General features: G+C 40.3%; 1 protein-coding gene across 6 annotated transcripts in view; it reads left to right on the plus strand.

Moving 5' to 3' along the window:
- TAF4B (TATA-box binding protein associated factor 4b) overlaps positions 1–18,757 on the plus strand; it is a 73,378-nt gene that overhangs the window by 41,936 nt on the left and 12,685 nt on the right. For 4 of the 6 annotated variants that reach the window (XM_074549886.1, XM_074549895.1, XM_074549871.1 and 1 more), the window contains 3 exons: positions 4,358–4,483; positions 5,433–5,489; positions 18,405–18,524. In XM_074549886.1, coding sequence (XP_074405987.1) covers positions 4,358–4,483; positions 5,433–5,489; positions 18,405–18,524 — 303 coding nt within the window. Of the gene's footprint in view, positions 1–4,357; positions 4,484–5,432; positions 5,490–7,445; positions 8,305–8,332; positions 8,475–18,404; positions 18,525–18,757 lie in introns of those variants that run through there. The other 2 variants (XR_012582235.1, XM_074549900.1) reach the window with 2 other exon arrangements.

The following is an 18,757-nucleotide window of genomic DNA, read 5'->3' on the forward strand; positions in this document are numbered from 1 at the left end:
CATCACAGGCAACATTTGCCTTCTCAGTATCTACCAAAGGCTGGTTTTAGCTGTGTCTAGCCCAGCATATAACTGTTCCATTTGATTTGTTGGACAGATGCTCTTAAAACCCAGCATAAATGCATATTTTTTTCTCTTCCATAGCAGTGGTGGCTGTTAAACAAAGTCTCTTACATAGTAAACAGAAAGCTGACTTTGAATGCTCTCTGTGGTGGCTTGATTTAGGGACTTGTGTTTTCCTTATGCATTTACTCTTGGTGGAATTGCAGTCAGTATTGGCTCAGTAAAAAGCCTTGGGAAACTGAATTGATTATTTTACTTTTGGAAAGTGCTCCGTGAAGGCAGAGGCCCTTTTCATCTTAAGATTTTTCATCTTAAGTCTTTTTTTAGCTTCATTCAATATAAAGTATATTGTGTCCCAGTGAGCTAGTATCCCTTAAGATGCTTGTATGGTGCAAATAGGAAGTGATAATTTACTGACCAAACCAGCTCTTTCTTTTTTTCTTTTGTCATTCAATAGCAAGATACTAATCCTTACATCTTTCAATGTGAAGCTGTTTTAGAAAAAAAAAAAAAAAAAGAGAAGCAAATCTATCTGTCAACTCTTAGTTTCCTGTTTGTTCAGGTTGAGCTTTTTTACAAGAACTTTATACTTAATGAAATTTAACAAGAGCAACCAACTGATGGAATAGGAATTATTTTTGTACTGAACACTTTTTATTGGCTTTTCAGCACTGGAGCAGCAATAGTAAAGAGGAGCAACTATTTGGAAACTTCTGAGTATTTATGGTGTTTTCTGGAGCAGTAGGAGTATTCTGCTCCTTCCTGGAAGAAGATGTAAAAGAAATCAATACAGAACAAGTACAGAGTTCTGTATTAAAAGACTTCAGAAATCTGCACTTGTTGTAGGTTGTTTTCTCCAAAATGGGAGGTACTATTGAGCTTTTGAGCAAAAGTGAGGAGGAAGCTGAAGTCCAGAGTAACCAGTAGGACATAGTGTCTTGCAGACACCAAGAACAGAAGGAAATGGTTTTGGACAGTAGGCTGGATAGGGCTAGTTTCTTTCTCATTGAACTAAAGCAATAGAAAAACAGGTTTTTGTCTGATTGAATTGCCAGAAGCAGTGATAAGATTATAAGATTGCAATAAGCTGGCTTTCTTTTCCTCTTTTCTCAAAAGGAAAACAAACAAAAAAAAATCAAAAGTAACGGGCACAGTAATCTTAGAGGCACAGATACCCTCTTTTGTCAGGAAGATGGTATTATGTGACAGAGGAGTGTCCTACAGGATTACCTTTGTGAGCAATGCTATTGTGAGCGATGCTGACAGGCTTTTAGGAATCTAAAGTTCAAGAAGAGAGCACTGCAGGGTGCTGGAGTCCTGTTATGTATTAATATAGATATTTATACAGGCCTGTATTCCATCTGCCCTGGTGCTTACCCCCTGTTCTCTTTTCCCTCATGGCTTTTGATTGGTATCCCTGCACCATGTGGGCTACATCTATGCCAGATAAATTCCCAGAGTCTTTCCAGGAGGGTTGGGTGGTTGCTTCATAAGGGGTTTTGTACTGGCCTGTCTTCATTACAAAAAGACAGCAATAGGGGTAGTTGTGGTGAAACCAAAGTAATTATTGTTAGGGTGGGAGTTGGTGTAAAAAGGCCAGTAATTCATGGGATCATAGTCAGGAAACTCTTCTTCCCAGTTTGCTCAGCTCATGCCTAGCAGCTTTCACCTGATAGGTAGCCCTGCCGAGAGAGTGAATTGGCAGGGTAAAAGCTTCATGGTATGCCATCACGTAGACTTGTCAACTTTAGTAATTTTTTTTGTTAAATTTAAGAAAATAAATTAAAATTACACTTAATTGAGATAAAACTATGATGGTGGTCTCTTTATGTGAAGTAGGAATAGTCTTTCAGATGGCTGGGAGCTGCTTTCTGTGATGCAGCTCTTGCTGCAGCGCTCATGTAGAGCCTTTGGAAGACCATAAAGGGAAAGGATTTTAATGTGGATTCATCCCAGCATGAAAAACAGTTTCCATGCTCCTGTAGCTGGAGGCCCTGAGCTCATGGCTCCAAGAGGCATGGTGTGGTGCTGAGCTATAAATGATGCTCCATGAGAACATTTTCCCCTCATGCAGTAGCACTGAAACGCCACAACACTGAACTGCATTATCTGTAGGGCCATGGGATGTGGGTGATAATGCTTCATCAAAACAGCCCTGGCTACAAGTCATGATACAACGTGTACAATGTAATGTTTTCTGTCTCAGCAATTCCCTGCTGAATGACCACAGAGAAGTTCATTGAGTAGGACAAAATATAACTGCAGGTGTTCCTTTTCTAAAAATTCCTGAAACAAGCTATCTTAAAACAGGTGATGAGCTGAAATGCTGTTACTGAAATAGATGCACCTATTTCTTGTCCCATATAAGCTCATGGTAGTGCATTGGGGAGATTCTGCCTGAGAGATTTACATTGCTGGCTGGTATAGGGTCATGGATTTGTCTTAAAATGTGTGAATGCCTGGCTATTCCAAAGCAAAACACTTCTAAACTTTGGAAAAAATAATCTTCTGGTACTACAGCTTTCTTCTTTGTCCTTTTAAAAGGATTGTGGCATGGTGGTGGATTATTATAAACTGCTGCTTCAAAACAAGTTGTACTGATGTGCTGAGAGTGACTCAGAAATAGCTCGTGCTTTGTGGGGAGTGGTTAAAAAAGACTTGAGCAGTGACAGAAGTGGAGAGGAAAAGGTTTGTTGGACTTTTTTTGCAGAGCCACAGACACTGCTTGGGAAAGTCTCTGGTTGCAGTCTATGGTGTGTTTTGAGCCACAGTTGGTAATATGTGACAATGAGGTGGCTCATTGAAAAGGACCAAATGTAATACCAGAAAAGGGATTGATTTCATGCTCTGACTCAGTTGTGAAAATTCAGATCAGGAGACAACAATGCTCCACAAGAAAACTTTAACTTTCCTTCTGTCTTGTCATAGTGCACAACTGGGTGTGAGAAGAAGAGTCTGAGTACAGTATCCTTGAAAACTAAAAACTGAGTAACTGACGTCATGGATAGTCCATATACTCAACATATAACCTTGCCTAATCCTGTGCTTCTTTTAGAATAGTTGTATGTCAGAATTGTTTCATTACAATGTGTGACTGGTGTAAGATAGAACGAAGAGACTCTGAAAGTACATGGTGGTTTTGGCTGATAAATGCCCCAGGATAAATTTCTCAGGAAAAAGAAGGCAAGTTCACAAAGTAACAGAGAAAGAAGACAGCTGTAGGACGTGCACTAAGTGGTACAAACAGGTGGCACAGACATGCCTCATCTAGAATGGGCTCCTTGTCTTGTGTTGCCTAATTGCCATCTGGCCAACGCATGGCTCAAGAAGTCTGTCTTTGGAAAAGCAGAGTAGTAAAACCAAGCTTTTCATTGCCAGTTCACCATGCTTTGGATCTTTCATTTCTCTGCCTTTTTGAGCTAAAGTAAATGTCAACTCAGGCTTTCCAGTGGGGTAAAAATAGAACATAAAATAAACTACTGATTGCTATTCTTGAGACCAAAAGGACCTCAGTCCTGTTTCAATGCCTGTGTGTCCAGTGATTGTTGGACTAAAACTAATCATCACTATTCACTGGCCCAGCTTTGTACAGGTTGCTGGACCAGATGACTTCCCTAGGTTACCTTTCAACATAAGCTATCCTGGGACTTGAAAGATTCACTGAGGCAAAAATACCTATTCTTAAAGCTATAACAAACCAGATATAACATATTTCACCTTCATCACCCCTAAGATTCATTATAACTGGTTCCAGACCACCCCTCCAATACATAAATAATCTTTTTGGAAATACCAGATGATGTTTGTTTCAACTTCTGTGTTAAATGGCTGAAACTAGAACTCAAAGCACTAGAAATTTATAATGTCAAATCCTTTTTTTTTTCTCTTCAAAGGAGAAAAGATATTATGCCCTGCTGCTTTACAATTCCATTTTCTTTCCTGACATGCTTACTGGATAATAAGTTGGTTGTTTAAAACAAAATTTCTTTAGTCTAAGGTTAGAGAAGACTTCTGTTCTTATAGTCAGTATAGACTAAGGTTAGAGAAAACTTCTGTTATTATAGTCAGTATAGACTGGATGTTTTTAATGTCACTTGTTCAATAACCTGTTACTAGTCACAGACACCTGGAAACATGCTTCAGTGGAGAGGAGACATGTAAATAACTACCTACCACCTGAAGTCTTTATAAAACAGCCCACACTTTTCAGCTTTGAAAAATAGTATTGTTCTTCTCTGATTCTTCCCATTAGGTTTATGAGCTCCTGGTTGTCTATAACAAGTTCTTTTTTCAGGGGAGTGACAAGTACATCGTATGTAGTGACACCAGAGCACAACTGAGATTTCTTGAGAAGCTTGATCACCTAGAAAAGCAGAGAAAAGATGAAGAGGAACGTGAAATGTTGCTTCGAGCAGCTAAGGTAAGACTCTGGGTTTCCAGGGAAGTAGTCATGTCCTCTTGATTGGTGACCATCTTCTGGTTTCTCCTACTTCTGCTTTAAATATAGTAACCATTAATTCTGTCACTGAAAATCTATAATGTTTAGGACAATTGCAGGTATATAGAAAGGATTTAACCTATTTACATTTTTTCAAAAGTCCACAAGAGTTCTTTGAAATGTGTGGTGGGTGAACTACTTTTTTTCTGGTTTCTACTGGTCAACATGAAGTAAAAATCTATAAATGTCCTTCCTGTATCTCTTTTTGCCTCTGAAACAGAAGCCTGGTGAGATCCACCACCCTTGCATGTGTATTTGTTTTCCCTTTTCAGAGGGCTAGCCTTGGAGCTGGTTCCACACCATCCATGAATTTCTGATGGAGTTGTTGCTAGTACAGAATAAGTTTCTTCTCTCTTCCTTCCCCTGAGGAAGAGGAGGGAAGAAAAGCTATGACAGTAGATGTTGCTTCATCAGCTGTGACTTGACCATCTTCTGTTGGTTCTTTTCTTTTGGTTTTGTTTCAAGCCAAATTCTGGAGCTTCTTGGGTGGAAGCCTAATCTAGAGTTGAACAAACAGTGTTGTGCTTGCATGAATAGAACTCCCTTTCTTTCCTATACTTCCTGTCCTTTTTAAGTGTCTGCTGCTGACATGAACAACATCATGCCTAGACTGGACCTGACTGACAGTGTTAGCATCATTTTCAGCTTAATCTTGCCTCTGGCTAGAGCAGAGGCAGCCGGCCCAGATGAGGAGGGCTGTGTACGTATGTGCGTGGAGGGGGATGGAAGCCAGTCTGGATTGAGGCATTCAGCCCTGGAGCTAAATCTTTCAATCACCAGAGAAAACTGTCATTTATTAAATATTTAACAGATAGGATGGTGTTTGGACTCCAGTAATTTCTATTCAATCTTTTTCTTCTTCCTTTGGTAGAGCCGTTCCAATAAAGAAGATCCAGAGCAACTGCGGTTAAAGCAGAAAGCGAAAGAGGTAGGAGTTTCCAGTTACCATGCTTGCCTTTGTGTGTTGAGAGAAGGTTGGCAGCCCTGTCCTGGCAATTAGGTCAGGGTTTATTTTGCTGCTGCATACCATTTGCAGAGGCCTTGGGGAAGGACAGGAACTGCCACAGGCAAGGGCAGTGCTTCAAATGAGGTCAATGAATTATGAGCTCTCTTTTTTTAACATTTTATTTTTGCAGTTTCAGTGCTGTCTCGAAACAGTCCTTTGTAAACTGCAGCAGTACACTTGGTAGGAATATAATGTGGGATTAGAAAAAAAAAAAAAAAAAAAAAAGAAACTTTGAGATTTAGCATCTGGGACTGTACAATAGGCTACATTTTTCCAGGGTAATTGTTCGTTTTGTAAATCTGATACTGCTTATAATTCTTTGGCTGGGAGGCGGTACTGGGATTTAGTTTTAAATGGAAAACGCCTCTGGCTTTTAATTTTCTGGGCCCAGCAGTTTTCTGTTCTGGAATGGAGCCCTTGTTTCACACAGTTCATGTTTAGCTGCAGGGGTTTTAGTTTATAGCTTAGACTGGTTAAGCTTTTACTCCCAGAGGCCTCTGCATAGCAACTGTAGAAATCAACAAATAAGTTCATTTATGTCTGCAGCCTCCTCTCAGTAGCTGACTTTTTACATTTCCCAATATCCATTTCCTGACTTTTCTAGCCTGAGAGAAAAAAGCTCCACTAATTGGAGCTTATTTTAATTGAGCCTTAATATTGGATCTCACTGGAGTTGCCCCCAGAGCTACTGGGAACAGAATGAAATGAAAGTACCTAAGGTTGAAGATGTGTGTGTGTATGTGTGTGTGAAATTTTTCACTTGACCTACAGATTCTTGTCCCTGCTGAATAAATCATCAAGCCTGTTCACATTTCTGATTAAGGATCTGACAGCAGACGATAATAAAGACAATTGAGGTGTGAGACGTGTGATACAGAGCTGAAGAAATTGGTTTCTATAGTTACTTGACTGATTTCATGCAATTTTTAAGGATCTTTGTGCTAAATGAGAGTGATTTTCTGAGCAACCTTTTTCCTTAACTGTGCCTCTTGAACTATGAAATTTGTTGTTGCTTAACATTGCTGCACTTGGCTCCTAGGTGCCAGCAGCAGCAGCAGGTTATTTATGAATGCTTTAAAGGCCCTTATTGTTTGGATTAATGTAGGAGCCCAGGCAAAACAAATGGAAATCCAGTAAAATAGTATTTGAATCAATGCTCTGGATTTGCACCACAGTAGATGAAATTTGTAAAATTAGAAAGAAGGAACTTGCTTTACTATCTATCTTTTAATTCTTTGTTTCTGCTTGCAATTCTTTCATCATTGCTACAATCTGTGAGTACAAAGTTGCCCTAAAGCCCTTCCCAGTTTGCCTCTAGTGCCACCAGGATCAACAATCAGTGGGTGATGCTAATCTGTCTTGTTTTGTAGGTGACTTTACCTCTGCATCATCTGATCGTTTCTAGATGTACTTTCTTTTAATAAAGACTGCAAAGTAATTCATTTATGTAGCTTCTTTTCTCTTGTTTTCTGAACAAAAATGTGTAAAATCATTAAAAGTACTCTGTGGTTTGCATATTTAGAGCACAAAGAAGGTTAGATTAGATTCAGTGATATTTTTCATGAGATCTCTCTTAAAAAGTGGCATAGTGGTGTACAAAAAAATGAGCCAACAGAGCAGGGAAGGCATATAAGTTTAGTGCTTGGTGTTCTAATATGTCTTGAGTTCCCCTCCTTCAGTGAATCTCATCTTGTGCCAGACTAACACAACCTGCATCACTCTTTGTCCTGTGTGTTTCCCCATGCTGTGCTGCTGCCAGAATGACAGTCTCCAACTGCTCCACCACAAGAAGAGGAGGCAGATGTGCCTCTTGGGGCAGCACAGATCTTTGTGTTGGTATTCACTTAAAGAACTCTGTCCTGCTGCTTTGTTCTCCAGAGAATGAGGCAGCCAGAAGCTTCTCCAAGCTTCACATGGAGAATGGGGACACCCACCTTCTGTGCCAGAGTGCTTTTTCATCTGGGACCATCTCAAGATGGAGAGTGGAAATGAGAGCACATGCAGCTGGAAAAAATTTGCACTTTATTGACAGTTTGGAGAAAACTGGTCAGCATACATTTGCATTAAAAAAATGCAAGCATGAATAGGACTGGAATAAGAGCAAAATAAAAATCAACAAATGTCCTAAGACTAAAACTGGTAACACAGAAGCATGGTGTACAGTGGGATGAAGGCTTGAAATGGCTTACCCTTGTCTGTCTTGTCTTGCCATGTTGTGGTTATAGTCTGCTCCTAAGGAACCAAACTTGGAAACTTGGATGCCTCTGTCATCTTGAATCAGATCCTTTCCAGGTCACTCCAGTCGAGTATCTGCTGGAAAGCCTCATCTGATTGTCTGCTTATAGTTATTTAAGAATTAATGTGGACCTGCCTTCCTCAAAGCTGTCTTTTGTATGTTGATGAGGACCCCCTGGGAGAAGGAAGAGGGTGTGGAGTAATGGCACTGCAGCATGTTCTAAAGCAAAGTTTCCCAAAATGCAGGGTGTACATCCTGACAATGAATACTTATAAATCCAGGATGTGCTGTCATCCAGTAGCTGGAAGCAACATCTTAACATTGCTGGAAGTACATCCAGAGACTCTGCAGTGGATTCTTTTATCCAAAAAGCTATACATAATTGCTGTGACCTTTTCATCCCTTTTTGCATGACCTATTGCCTCAAACTTCCCCTATGCTAAGTCATTTACTTTCCTATATTCTTAGCCTATGTAGCTTGCCATGAATTAAGTCTGTATTTATTTCCCTCTTTCACCTGTTTCAGCAGATTTTAATACCTATGGAAAGTGCACATTCCTTCTGAGACAGCTGCAAGGCTTGCCCCAAGCTGCTGCTTTGTGCACTCAAGAATTTTGTCCTTGCTCTCCTCACGGACCAGCTCTTTGTGCAGTGGCGTTCCTGCATTCTGGGTAAATTACCCCTGTTTTTCATTCTGCTTTGTCTGCCTCTTCAGGCTGAAGGGATGCAGCCCTCTCATTGTCCGTGATGTTTGCACTATTAAACCCTGACTTTTTTTAGGTGGCTTCTGCTATTTCCTGTTCTACTTTCCACAATGCTTCTAGTTACAAAGAAAATGTTCAGTCAATGTGATTCTTGTTGCTGTATGTATAGTTTATCTGTGGCTTCTTCCCCTTTCCTGAAATGAGCTTTCCTAAATTGAGTAGGTGTAGGATACTGTCAAATGTGCAAGCCAGCCATATGAACAGTTCATCGCAGAAGACCTGTAAAAATGTCAGTATTAAAAAATGTGTACTATAATTCTAAATAAAAACTCTGATCCCTTAGAATTGTTTAGTTTGGAAAAGACCTTAACAATCACTGAGCCCAACTATTAACCCAGCATTGCCAAGTCTTGGGCCATCACTAAAACATGTTCCTAAATGCCACATCTAAATATTTTTTAGACCCCTTCCAAGGATGGTAACTCAACTGCTTCCTAGGACAGCCTGTTCAAGCACTTGACAACCCTTTTGGTGAAGGAATTTTTCCCAATTTCTTTGTACTCTGTCCATCTTCTTCGAAGTGAGTGCTTTTGTAATACAGCTTCAGGAAGCTTAAGGCTGAGCCTGGGCAAACCTTTCAGAATGTATCTGGGCAAGATACCTACTTGGTGTTGAGCAGGTGAAAAGGTATTTTACTGAGAGCATCTTTGCTTATTTAGATGATAGCCACCTTTATCCCTGCTCTTACCTTGTGTCACCTTGCAGTGCCTGTCAGTGCATTAAGGGGAGCAGCTTCATCTTGAGCTAGGGGAGGAGTGTGTGGAGCAAGCACCTGAGGGACAGCAGGTCTGCCTGCCCCATGCCCCATTCTTTGCTCTCTCAGCAGAGAGTCTGTTCACTTGGGGTTGCACAGATCTTCCCACTCCTTGTTCCTGCCTGCTTGATGCACTCGTGCATTTTTTGACACAGATACAAGATGGCAGTAGATGAGATGCTGAGAAAATTCAATACCTTTAGTATCAACTGACTGGGAGGAAAATGGCAAACCCTAGGGTTTTTGTAGAGACAAAAAAACCCCTGTAGAAAACACCAAACTAAGAGCCAGCATGATTCCAGTGTGTTCTTGGTCTTATATAGTAATGACTGAATTTTAGTTGTTCTGTAGTATCTTTTCAACAGTTACCATCTTTTTTTTCCTGTTTCATATAACCTTCTAACTCCCTTATTTACTCTCACACTCTCAGGTAACAAATTACTGTAACTTGATTCTTTGCTGCTTGCCCTACCACCTCTAACTCACACTTTCAAGCTGTTTGTTTTCATTTTCCTCTTGTGCTGCTGCTCTACGTCGTCTTCTGGACCCAATGGTTCAAATTCTTTAAGAACACTCTTGTGGCAGGGCAGAAGTTAACCATAACCTCTAAAAAAAGCAAGTACAGATTGCTGCAAACAAAACAAGACTTCATTGTTATCAATTGGCTTTTTTTATGAGCCTTCAGTGTCAGCCTAAGAGCTTCTGCCTAATTACCTGATTTATATCATCTTTATTGTTCTGTAGTGTTTCTTACCTGCTTCTGCATGTTTTGAAAAACAAAAAAACCAAACCATGATAATCAAAGAGACATAAATTTCATTAGCTGCAGTGTAGCCTTACAAATGGCAATCATCAGAGATTCGGTGTGTTACAAGTGTTGTAGAAAGTCAGGAATAGAAATTTGATGATGTGTTAGATTATTGGGTGAGCTACAAAGCAAACCAAATGCCTGTTTGTGACACTCATATTGGTGTTTTGAAGGAATGTAAAAAAAGAGCAGCTGAGACACTGCCTCTGATACCCTAAATCCATCTGCCTGAAAGATGGCAACAACTATCTTCAGTGAAAAACAGAAAAACAGCCTCCCCACAAAACTCCATTAAGTGTGTTCCTGGATTTGCAGCCTTTTCTCAGTTTGTCTGACAGACAGAGAATGAACAAAAAACTGGTTGTAAGTGTGACCTTGGATTAGAGATTTGCTAATAGAAGAAACTTTAGGGCTGAAAGTACAAAAAGAAAATGATAATGAAGATCCAGAGAGTTATCTGCCAAGAAGAGTTGGGTGGACTGAATGATGAGATGGACAAACCTGTCTGCTGATGGTCATTGAACAGTCTTCTCCTAAGTGATAGCATCTGAAGCAAAGCCTGTGGAATATGTTGCATTGGTGTGGGGTGCTCTAGTCTGTTTCTTGTCCTTGCAGCAAAATTAGGCTAAGCAGGGTCTGAAAGCACATAGAGAGCTTGATGGTGGATGCTGGACCCCCAAGAACTTCCCTGGGCCTCCAAGTAAGGCAAGCTGATGGAACTGCACAGGGGAAATCATGTTCCAAGTGTCCTAGAAAACACAGAAATGTATCAATAATGGTTAAGAAAAAAACAAAAAAAAAAAACCACAAAAAAAACCCCAAACAAAACAAAACAAACAGGTACAAGGAAATACACACTCCAACACATTGGAAATTCTTACCAAGAGTGGGCAAAATAAGGGGTCAGGAAGTCACTGTGCCCTGGATTTTTTCCTCATGTGGAGTTAATTATATATTAGGAAATATCAACTCAAAATGCCATTTTTTTTCCCCTCCTCCTATGGGTAGATTACTTTGCGGGTGTCCTGGAAAAATGTTCTGTTGTTCTCCAGAACATTTACTTGCAACCTTTTAGACAGGCAAAGCATCTGGTCTTGGGGCACACAGCCACAGTAGGGTCTGTCCTGCCACTGAAGCAGGTATGTGGGATATTAACCTGAAAGAAATCTACAGTATTTAAATACAGCTCTATTATAAGTCAGGGCTGCATTTCCATCCAGTGTATACTATTCTGCCTTTCTGCTGCAGTGGAAACTAATTGTATGGCTAATTAAAACAGTTTGAAAGGGAGCAATTGCAAGAAGAGAAATTACATTATAGGCAAGAGGAGAGGATGGTAAATGTTTAAATATGCAGCCTCCAAGTGTCAGTTTTCCTCAGAGAATGTCCCCCATATGAGAAGTCTGCTATTCAGCTGCGTTCAACCTGTAGGGCAGAAAATTTTGTATAGGAAAGGTAGAGGCTGGAGGCAGTAATGCTCATTGAGCTTTATGACAAGCAGTGTGAGAGGCTTGGGATTGAAAGCAGATTTTAAGGTTTATTTTTCATTTTCTTCTCAAGTTCCTTAAAATGCTTAAAGGGAATGTGAAAAAAATTGCAGTTCTTTCTTCCAAAGACAATGAAGAGAGAAGTGGCTGAGAGCAGTAGACAACTTTCAAAGCACTAAACAGAGCACATAATGAAACCCAGTGAAACCTTGCTTGAAAAAGCTGGTCAAAAAGAGAGAATGGATACAAAAAAGAGAAAAGTCATTTCAGTGGTATAAGTGGACCCATTAAAAAGGTATCTCAGTATTTAGTTCATTAAAAATACACAGTAAAGGGCAGTAAAAGGCTCAGAGAGGTCCTGAGGTTTCTCTTTCACAGATGCAAGCTAGAAAAGGTAGACATTGAAATTTGGTCACAGTTTCTTTGACTTTTACTATTTGTTAATTTATTGTTTAGTTTCTGTATTGAGGGAGCTGATAGGATTGGGAGCTTCTGTCTCTTTTGTATGCCTATATTCCTTTCCCCTCCTCACCCCCCGCAAGTCTTATAAAAATTCTTGTTCATCTACTTTAGTGCTTTTATTACTCCTGATGTACTTATTGCTGGATAGCACACATAACCCTTAGGCATACATTAAGTTGTCTTCAGCCTTCCCTGGTTTCCTTTCCTGCCAGTTCTTCTGTTAGTTTAAATATTTATTTAATCTGTCCTGTACTCCATTGCCTGTAATGTCATATCTGGAGACATCACCATTTTTTACTTAATATTAAACCCAGTAACTTGTACATATACTTTTAAGTATTTCTCTTATATTAATTATAACCATGTCCATAATTGTGGTGTTTAGCCACATCTCTCTTGCCAGCATTTTTTCTGAGCTCATTTACATCCATGGGGCTGTATTTATTTGTTATTGCATTGCCAAGACAATTTTTTGGCTTTTTTTTTTCCCCAGGCATAAGTTCCTAGTGTTCAAATGAAGAGAAACTTCTTTTCTCTGCACCTCAGATTTGTTTCCTAGTACTTTGTATATTGAAGTGCCTGCAGAAGCAGACAGTGGTATGAATTTCTCATGCCAGCATGATGCTGGCATGTCATCTGCTGGACAAGGGCTGCCTGTCTGGCTTTTCTTTAACCTCAGTCCTGTTACTGCTCTGTGAGCCCTGGCTAAGACTGGTGATCTCATCTCTACCTGTAGAAAAACCTTCCCTGATAAAACCATTTTTTGAGGATCTAGAGAGCAAATGTTTCATGTACTTTGTCCTCTATGAAAGCTTATATCAAATATCTGAATCCTGTCCTGGGGACTTTGTGACCAGACACAAAGACTTTAATCTACTCCTTTTCCAAGGTGAACTTGTATTCAGCTAGATAACACTCTTTTTTTCCCCACCTTTAATAATACAGCCACCCTCTGCTGTACACATCATGGATTAGCTGCTGTGAATTAGTTGACTTTATTTGTAGCAGTGTATACTTTTCATCAGTTGTATTTAAGGGATATTCTTTCTCTTTAGGGAAAGCCTTAAGATTTGCATAACTTGCATTTTTGAGGCTCTGATAAGGCAGGCAACCACATTATCACGTACTCCGTAACCAAAAGGGTTTAAAACCAATCTGCAGTATTGCTTTAAGTAAAAGTTTCAGCATCTCATAGCTGAAGTACTTCTTGTCTTCTTATACAACTTGAAATTTATTTTTTAATATTAAAATGCCTCAAAAATGTCATTGGTCTAACAGTAAAAATAGATTTTGCGTATTTTCTGAAATGTGGTGTGTGAGACGTGAGAGAGTTTCTGTGAGCAGGAAAAAAAATACTTTTCTCAGAGGACTGAGTGAAGAACAGAGAGGTCAATTTTAAAACCTTTCATTCTGTGTGATTACAGCCATGCTGCAAATGACATTTCACTATAAGGAAGGACTTTAAAACGTACCTTATTTCCTGATTTCTGCTGCAGGTCAGATTAACTAAAATGGTTATTGTGTCACCCTAGAGATTCCTGCTTGCTGCAAGACCAGACTTTAAACCCTATTTTTATTATTAAAAAGGCCAGCAGCAACAAAGACTATTTTACAAGTTCTGAGACGTTTTCATAGCAATTTGATCTTTATACACAGGTTTTTAGAACTCTTTGTACTGCAATTCTTAGCATATGTGAAATTGGAAAGGGGGGAAGGAAGCATGAACATTCATTTGCCACTTGCCTGGAACCCACCCCCTCTTATTGCCCTTCTTGGGGAATGAATTTTGAATAGAGCATGTGTTGGGTTCTTGTGTTGTGATGGAAGAGCAGCATCTTTCAGCAGACTACATAGGTCAGGTTGAGGGGCAGCCTGCTAGTTTGGGGGTCCAACATATGGGGCAGCTCCCCCCTGCTCCTCTGGAATTGCCATCACACACTTCAGTCTTCAAGGAAGAAGATCAATCTGTTGTCAAGATGAGTATGATGGTATGATTTCACCTGGGTGTGACAGTTCTCTTTGTATCCTATCTTACTCAAAGACAGCAATGTTAATAAAACTGACCTCTAGAAGGGAAACCATGCAACTTCTCTGTGTTATATTTTAATAAAGTGTATCTACTACTTTTATTGCCCCTTATGCAGTGATTTTTCTTCACTAACTTACATGCTACTAAACTAACCATTAAAGAAAGATTTGACTCCACACAGTCACCTCTTGCTCTTTCCTAATCTTGTTTAGGAAAATCTGGCAGTAGTTAGCCAGCCAGTATCCTCGGGTATCCCTTGACATTATCTGCCTGTCTTCTCCTTATCCTGTACTTTTAACTGCTCACATAATGTTTAGACATTTAATCTGCAATTTTTAATGGAACAAAACTTGATGAAAAGATGATTTTGCTGGCTTCAGCAGGGTAATTTGGATGCCTGCCCATATCGCTTAACGGGGATCTGTTGAGTCCATTATAGAAATTGAGTGTTTAAATTCATTTGTCTTAATTATGTTCTCAGAAAAATCCCTGAGATGTGTAGAATGCAACAAGACTACGATTTTTTTTCTTCTTTTGCTTCAAACCCTGGTGAGATTCTTCATGACTTGAAAAATCCTTTGACTAGCCAGAAGGTGGAAAATGTATTGGGGAGAGCAGATGTTGATAATGATGTATGATTCCAGCATTGTCTTGGAAACTGCCTGGTCGAAGATGCATCAGTTCTGTTTCTAGAAAGCACATCTTTTTTTATAAAGTCTGCCAAGTGTCATTACCTCCTTTGTTACCTCTGCCAGCCCTGCCCTCCTGCAGCATTGCTGCCTCCTGCAGTGTGTCAGTGCCAGCAGCACACTCGGTCCGCTGGAATTCCATGGGGTAAATGGTGATGGTGCCAAGGCACTGCCCAGTCCTCAACCAGAGCAGCATCCTGGTGCTCCACCAAGAGAGCCTCCACTTGCCCAGTCCCCTCCACCCCATGCTGATGCCAACCTAAAGCCCTCTTGGTATTTAATTCATAGCTCTGCCTTTTGTTGTCACACTTGGCCATGGCTGCCCATCAACAGCAGCTGTGAAAAGGAGAGAGGGGCTTATTTCAATGCTGCTTTAAGCCAGAGGTGTTCAGCAGCCACACATTTTTGACAAGTCTAAGTGCAGTAATGCTGGTTGGTGTGTGTTTTGCAGGGTTGAGAGGGAGGGAGGATGTGTTTTCCAGTGGTTCCCAGGGATGGAAGCACATGGTTGGACTAATAAAGGCTTTTGGTTTGTTTTGCATTGTATTAAGTTTAATGGTTTTAAAAGTTGTTTTACTTTTGAGTTTAATGGTTCCTAAATAAAAGTAAATCATCTTTCCCCTTCTGGTTTTCTTTTTCACTGGAGCCTTAAGGAGTTTAATCTTTTCCTAGAGGGGTGCTGTGTGCATGACACGTTGCAGTGCCTCTTCTCATGGCAAGACTGTGGTGTACCTGTGACCACTGTAATGACTGAACTACCCTGATGGCAGGAAGGAGTGCTTTACTTCTGCAGGGATGCTCCATAGCTGCCTGTCAGGAGGGGTGGCTCCAGGTGTTGGAGGCCTGGGCAGCTGAGGCTGGAAGTCAGCACCTACCTCTGCCAAAAATCTCAGCATTTTATTGCTGAGATTTAAGGCTTACTCTAAGCATTTTATTGCTCCTGCCTTAATCTTTCACAGTTTGAAAAGTTTCAAATTTTTCTTTTAATTTATTTTCACTTTGCTCCATTTCTTATTGGCTGCAGTGTGTTACTGAATATAAAGATATGAGATTTAATCTATATATGAGATTAAAGGAAAATTTATCCTAAACGTTTTATGCTAGTAAGCTGGCTGGAGTTAACTTTGGAGTTTGAAAGTTCATAGTGTGTAAAGTATTCCTGAAAGCAATCCTGTATATTTGGATAAAAACAAACTGACTGAATTAAGTAAATTTTGATAAATAAGGTTTTAATTATGTACACTGCACACAAAAGCAAGAGTAGTGTGTGTGGTAAGTGAAGGATGGTGTCTGGCTTTGAAGAAATACTACTGTGTGAAGAAGTACTACTATAATAAAAGCCTACATTGGGTGATCAAAGATGACTTGCAAATAGTGCTGTTTTCAAAACTGAAACATACAACACCCCCCAAAAACTTTATTCTCAGCATATTTGTTAAAAATCTCACTTTCCCTGATTTCTGCTGAAAAACCTTGAGCAGTTTGTCTCTTCCAGGGAACATTGTCCTTTTAGGAATCTTTCCCTGAAATACTGTTTTCATTTAAATAGCCTAGTTGCTGCAATACCTGATGTGAAGCTGCCACCATCACTAAATTCTACTTATATGATGTAAAATAAGGCTTGTAACACCACCCACCCAGAAACCACCCAGCCAAAAGCTCTCTTCCCCAAAACATTCCCCATGAGCCCCAAAGTATTTAATTGTTGTGGGTTCTTCTTTATTTAAGTGGTAGCAAGTAGGGGACTTAACACCATGTAGGGGCTGCAAGCTCAGTTGTTATCAGCTGCTCTTCTCCTCTCCAAGTGGGAATTCTGAGAGCTGAAAAGCAAACAAAATCATAGAGTGTTGCAAGCTTGGTAAGCAGGATAACTGTATTGACTGGGTGACCAAATCCAGGTAATTCACTGGGTTTATGGTGGGAGATGGGAGGAGATTCGGATGCTTTCCTACCCATGGTATGCTTGTACTTCAGTTTTTTTAAGACATGCACACACATCAATGCACAGAATCCCCATCTGAGCAATCTTTGAAGTCCTGGGAATGGGGAGGATGTGGGCTACAGAGCTATCTATACTAGTTGCAGGTGAGACCATCCCAGGGTTGACATCACCTAGAGGCTTATGTTTGGAAAACCTTCCTTCTCCACCCATGCTCCAAGTTTGTTGTAGTGTGTTCTGTTAGTTTATTTAATTACTCCCCTATTTTCTGTATCACTACCCCATTTTCTGTAATGGTTCTGCCCTCACCAGTTCTTCCCGCCATGGTATTGTCTGTCATTTGGTTACCTTGGTTACTCCCGCCACAGTTTATGTCAATCCTCTCTGTTATATGATTTCCCCTCCCCTGTGTTTCCTTATATGTGAATTTGTTCTCCTCCCTGGGCCCAGTCAATCACTCCCCACTCCTCCTACTTTGCCAGAATCTTCTGTGCTTAGGGAGACTTGATTGGCTGTGGCTCCGGGGCCCCTCCTTTACATTGCTTCTATTGGGTTTTCTCTCATGCCCGTTATCCTAAGTCCACTCCCTTGCCTTCCCCTATTGGTTCCTTGTAAACCCTCCCATGAATTCATCCCCCCTTTATATCCCTGTTGCACCCTTTGTTTGAGGTCACTCTGGCAGACACGTTAGATTCAACACCTGGGTGTCTGTCACTCCCTGGTGCTACAATAAATCTGACAAGTCACCAGTGAGTGTCCGGACTCTTTACTCTCGTCGGCCAGCAGCGATTCCGTCCGCTGTGAGCACAGCCCGAAGCCTTCTGCCGCCGAGGGGTGCTCACACATTTGCAGTTGGATGTTGGCCACCCTTCTGCCAGCCGGACACCTAACTTTAAGGCCACCCCTTGCTGCACAAGTTGGACAGCTGGTGGATCTGGAAGCAGTGTGTTTGTATTAGCAGGGTGGCTGATCTAAGACAGTAAGTCTGCCAGCAGACTTGACTGGGTTGAGCTCCAGAGCAGCTGGCATCAATAATTATTGAATAGAATGTATCTCAAAATACAAGAATAAAACTTTCTCTTTTTTTAAATTTTATTTTAATGTTCTTTATTGTGGGTTTCTATCCCATCCCAAGTTTAGCTAATCCAGGTGAAGGTTGTTTCTAATGATTTCTTAGTGTTCAACAGTTTTGGAGGTGAGTGAAAATAAACATGCAGTGTATCTCTACCTTGCTGCAGATGTTCTTGAACATTCAAATATGTACTGGGAAAATAAAGTCTAGCAGTCAGCTAGCGGCATCCTCTTAAATTGGGTAGTACAATGTTTCACAAAGACAATATTAAGTGTTGAGTTCAGGTGATAGGGGAAATTGGGTGTCTTGCTTGTGCAGTCAGGAATTGAGATTTTGAAATGAGAATAAAACCAGGTCACATAACCTGGTAACTTAAATTTTTAATACTAATCCAGCTTCATAAACCAGTTCAGACCAAGATTTTCCATTAACCAGAAATAACAAACCTTATTTGTCAGATGTGACCAGAAAGGGGGGAGAGATGCTGTGAAATACATTGTTTTTGAAGGAGCTACAGAGCTATCTGAAACAGCTCTAAAAGGAACCTTTAACATAATGTGTGTCATAACTAATGTAATTGTTTTCTTTTTAAATTAGATGCAGCAGCTGGAATTAGCACAGATGCAACAAAGAGAAGCCAACCTCACAGCTTTGGCAGCCATTGGACCAAGGAAGAAAAGACCATTGGATTCATTGACCATTGGATCTGGGCTCGAGGTACAGACCTGGCTTTTAATGACTTGCATGGTGTTGCATCTTCATACTGAATTACATTTATCCTTTCCTGTGGGAAGAAGTGTGAATTCTCTCACACAAAATGGTTTGTTGCATTCTGTAAGAAACCTAGTTTGTGTGTTAGGTGCTTGAAAGGATTGTTTCTGGTAAATTTGATGGGAATGTGTAATTGTGTGTTAAAGGAAAGACCACATAAGAGCGCTGTGTGTAAAGGA

The sequence above is a fragment of the Zonotrichia albicollis genome, chromosome 1, assembly GCF_047830755.1.
Source record: "Zonotrichia albicollis isolate bZonAlb1 chromosome 1, bZonAlb1.hap1, whole genome shotgun sequence".
Lineage (NCBI taxonomy): Eukaryota > Metazoa > Chordata > Aves > Passeriformes > Passerellidae > Zonotrichia > Zonotrichia albicollis.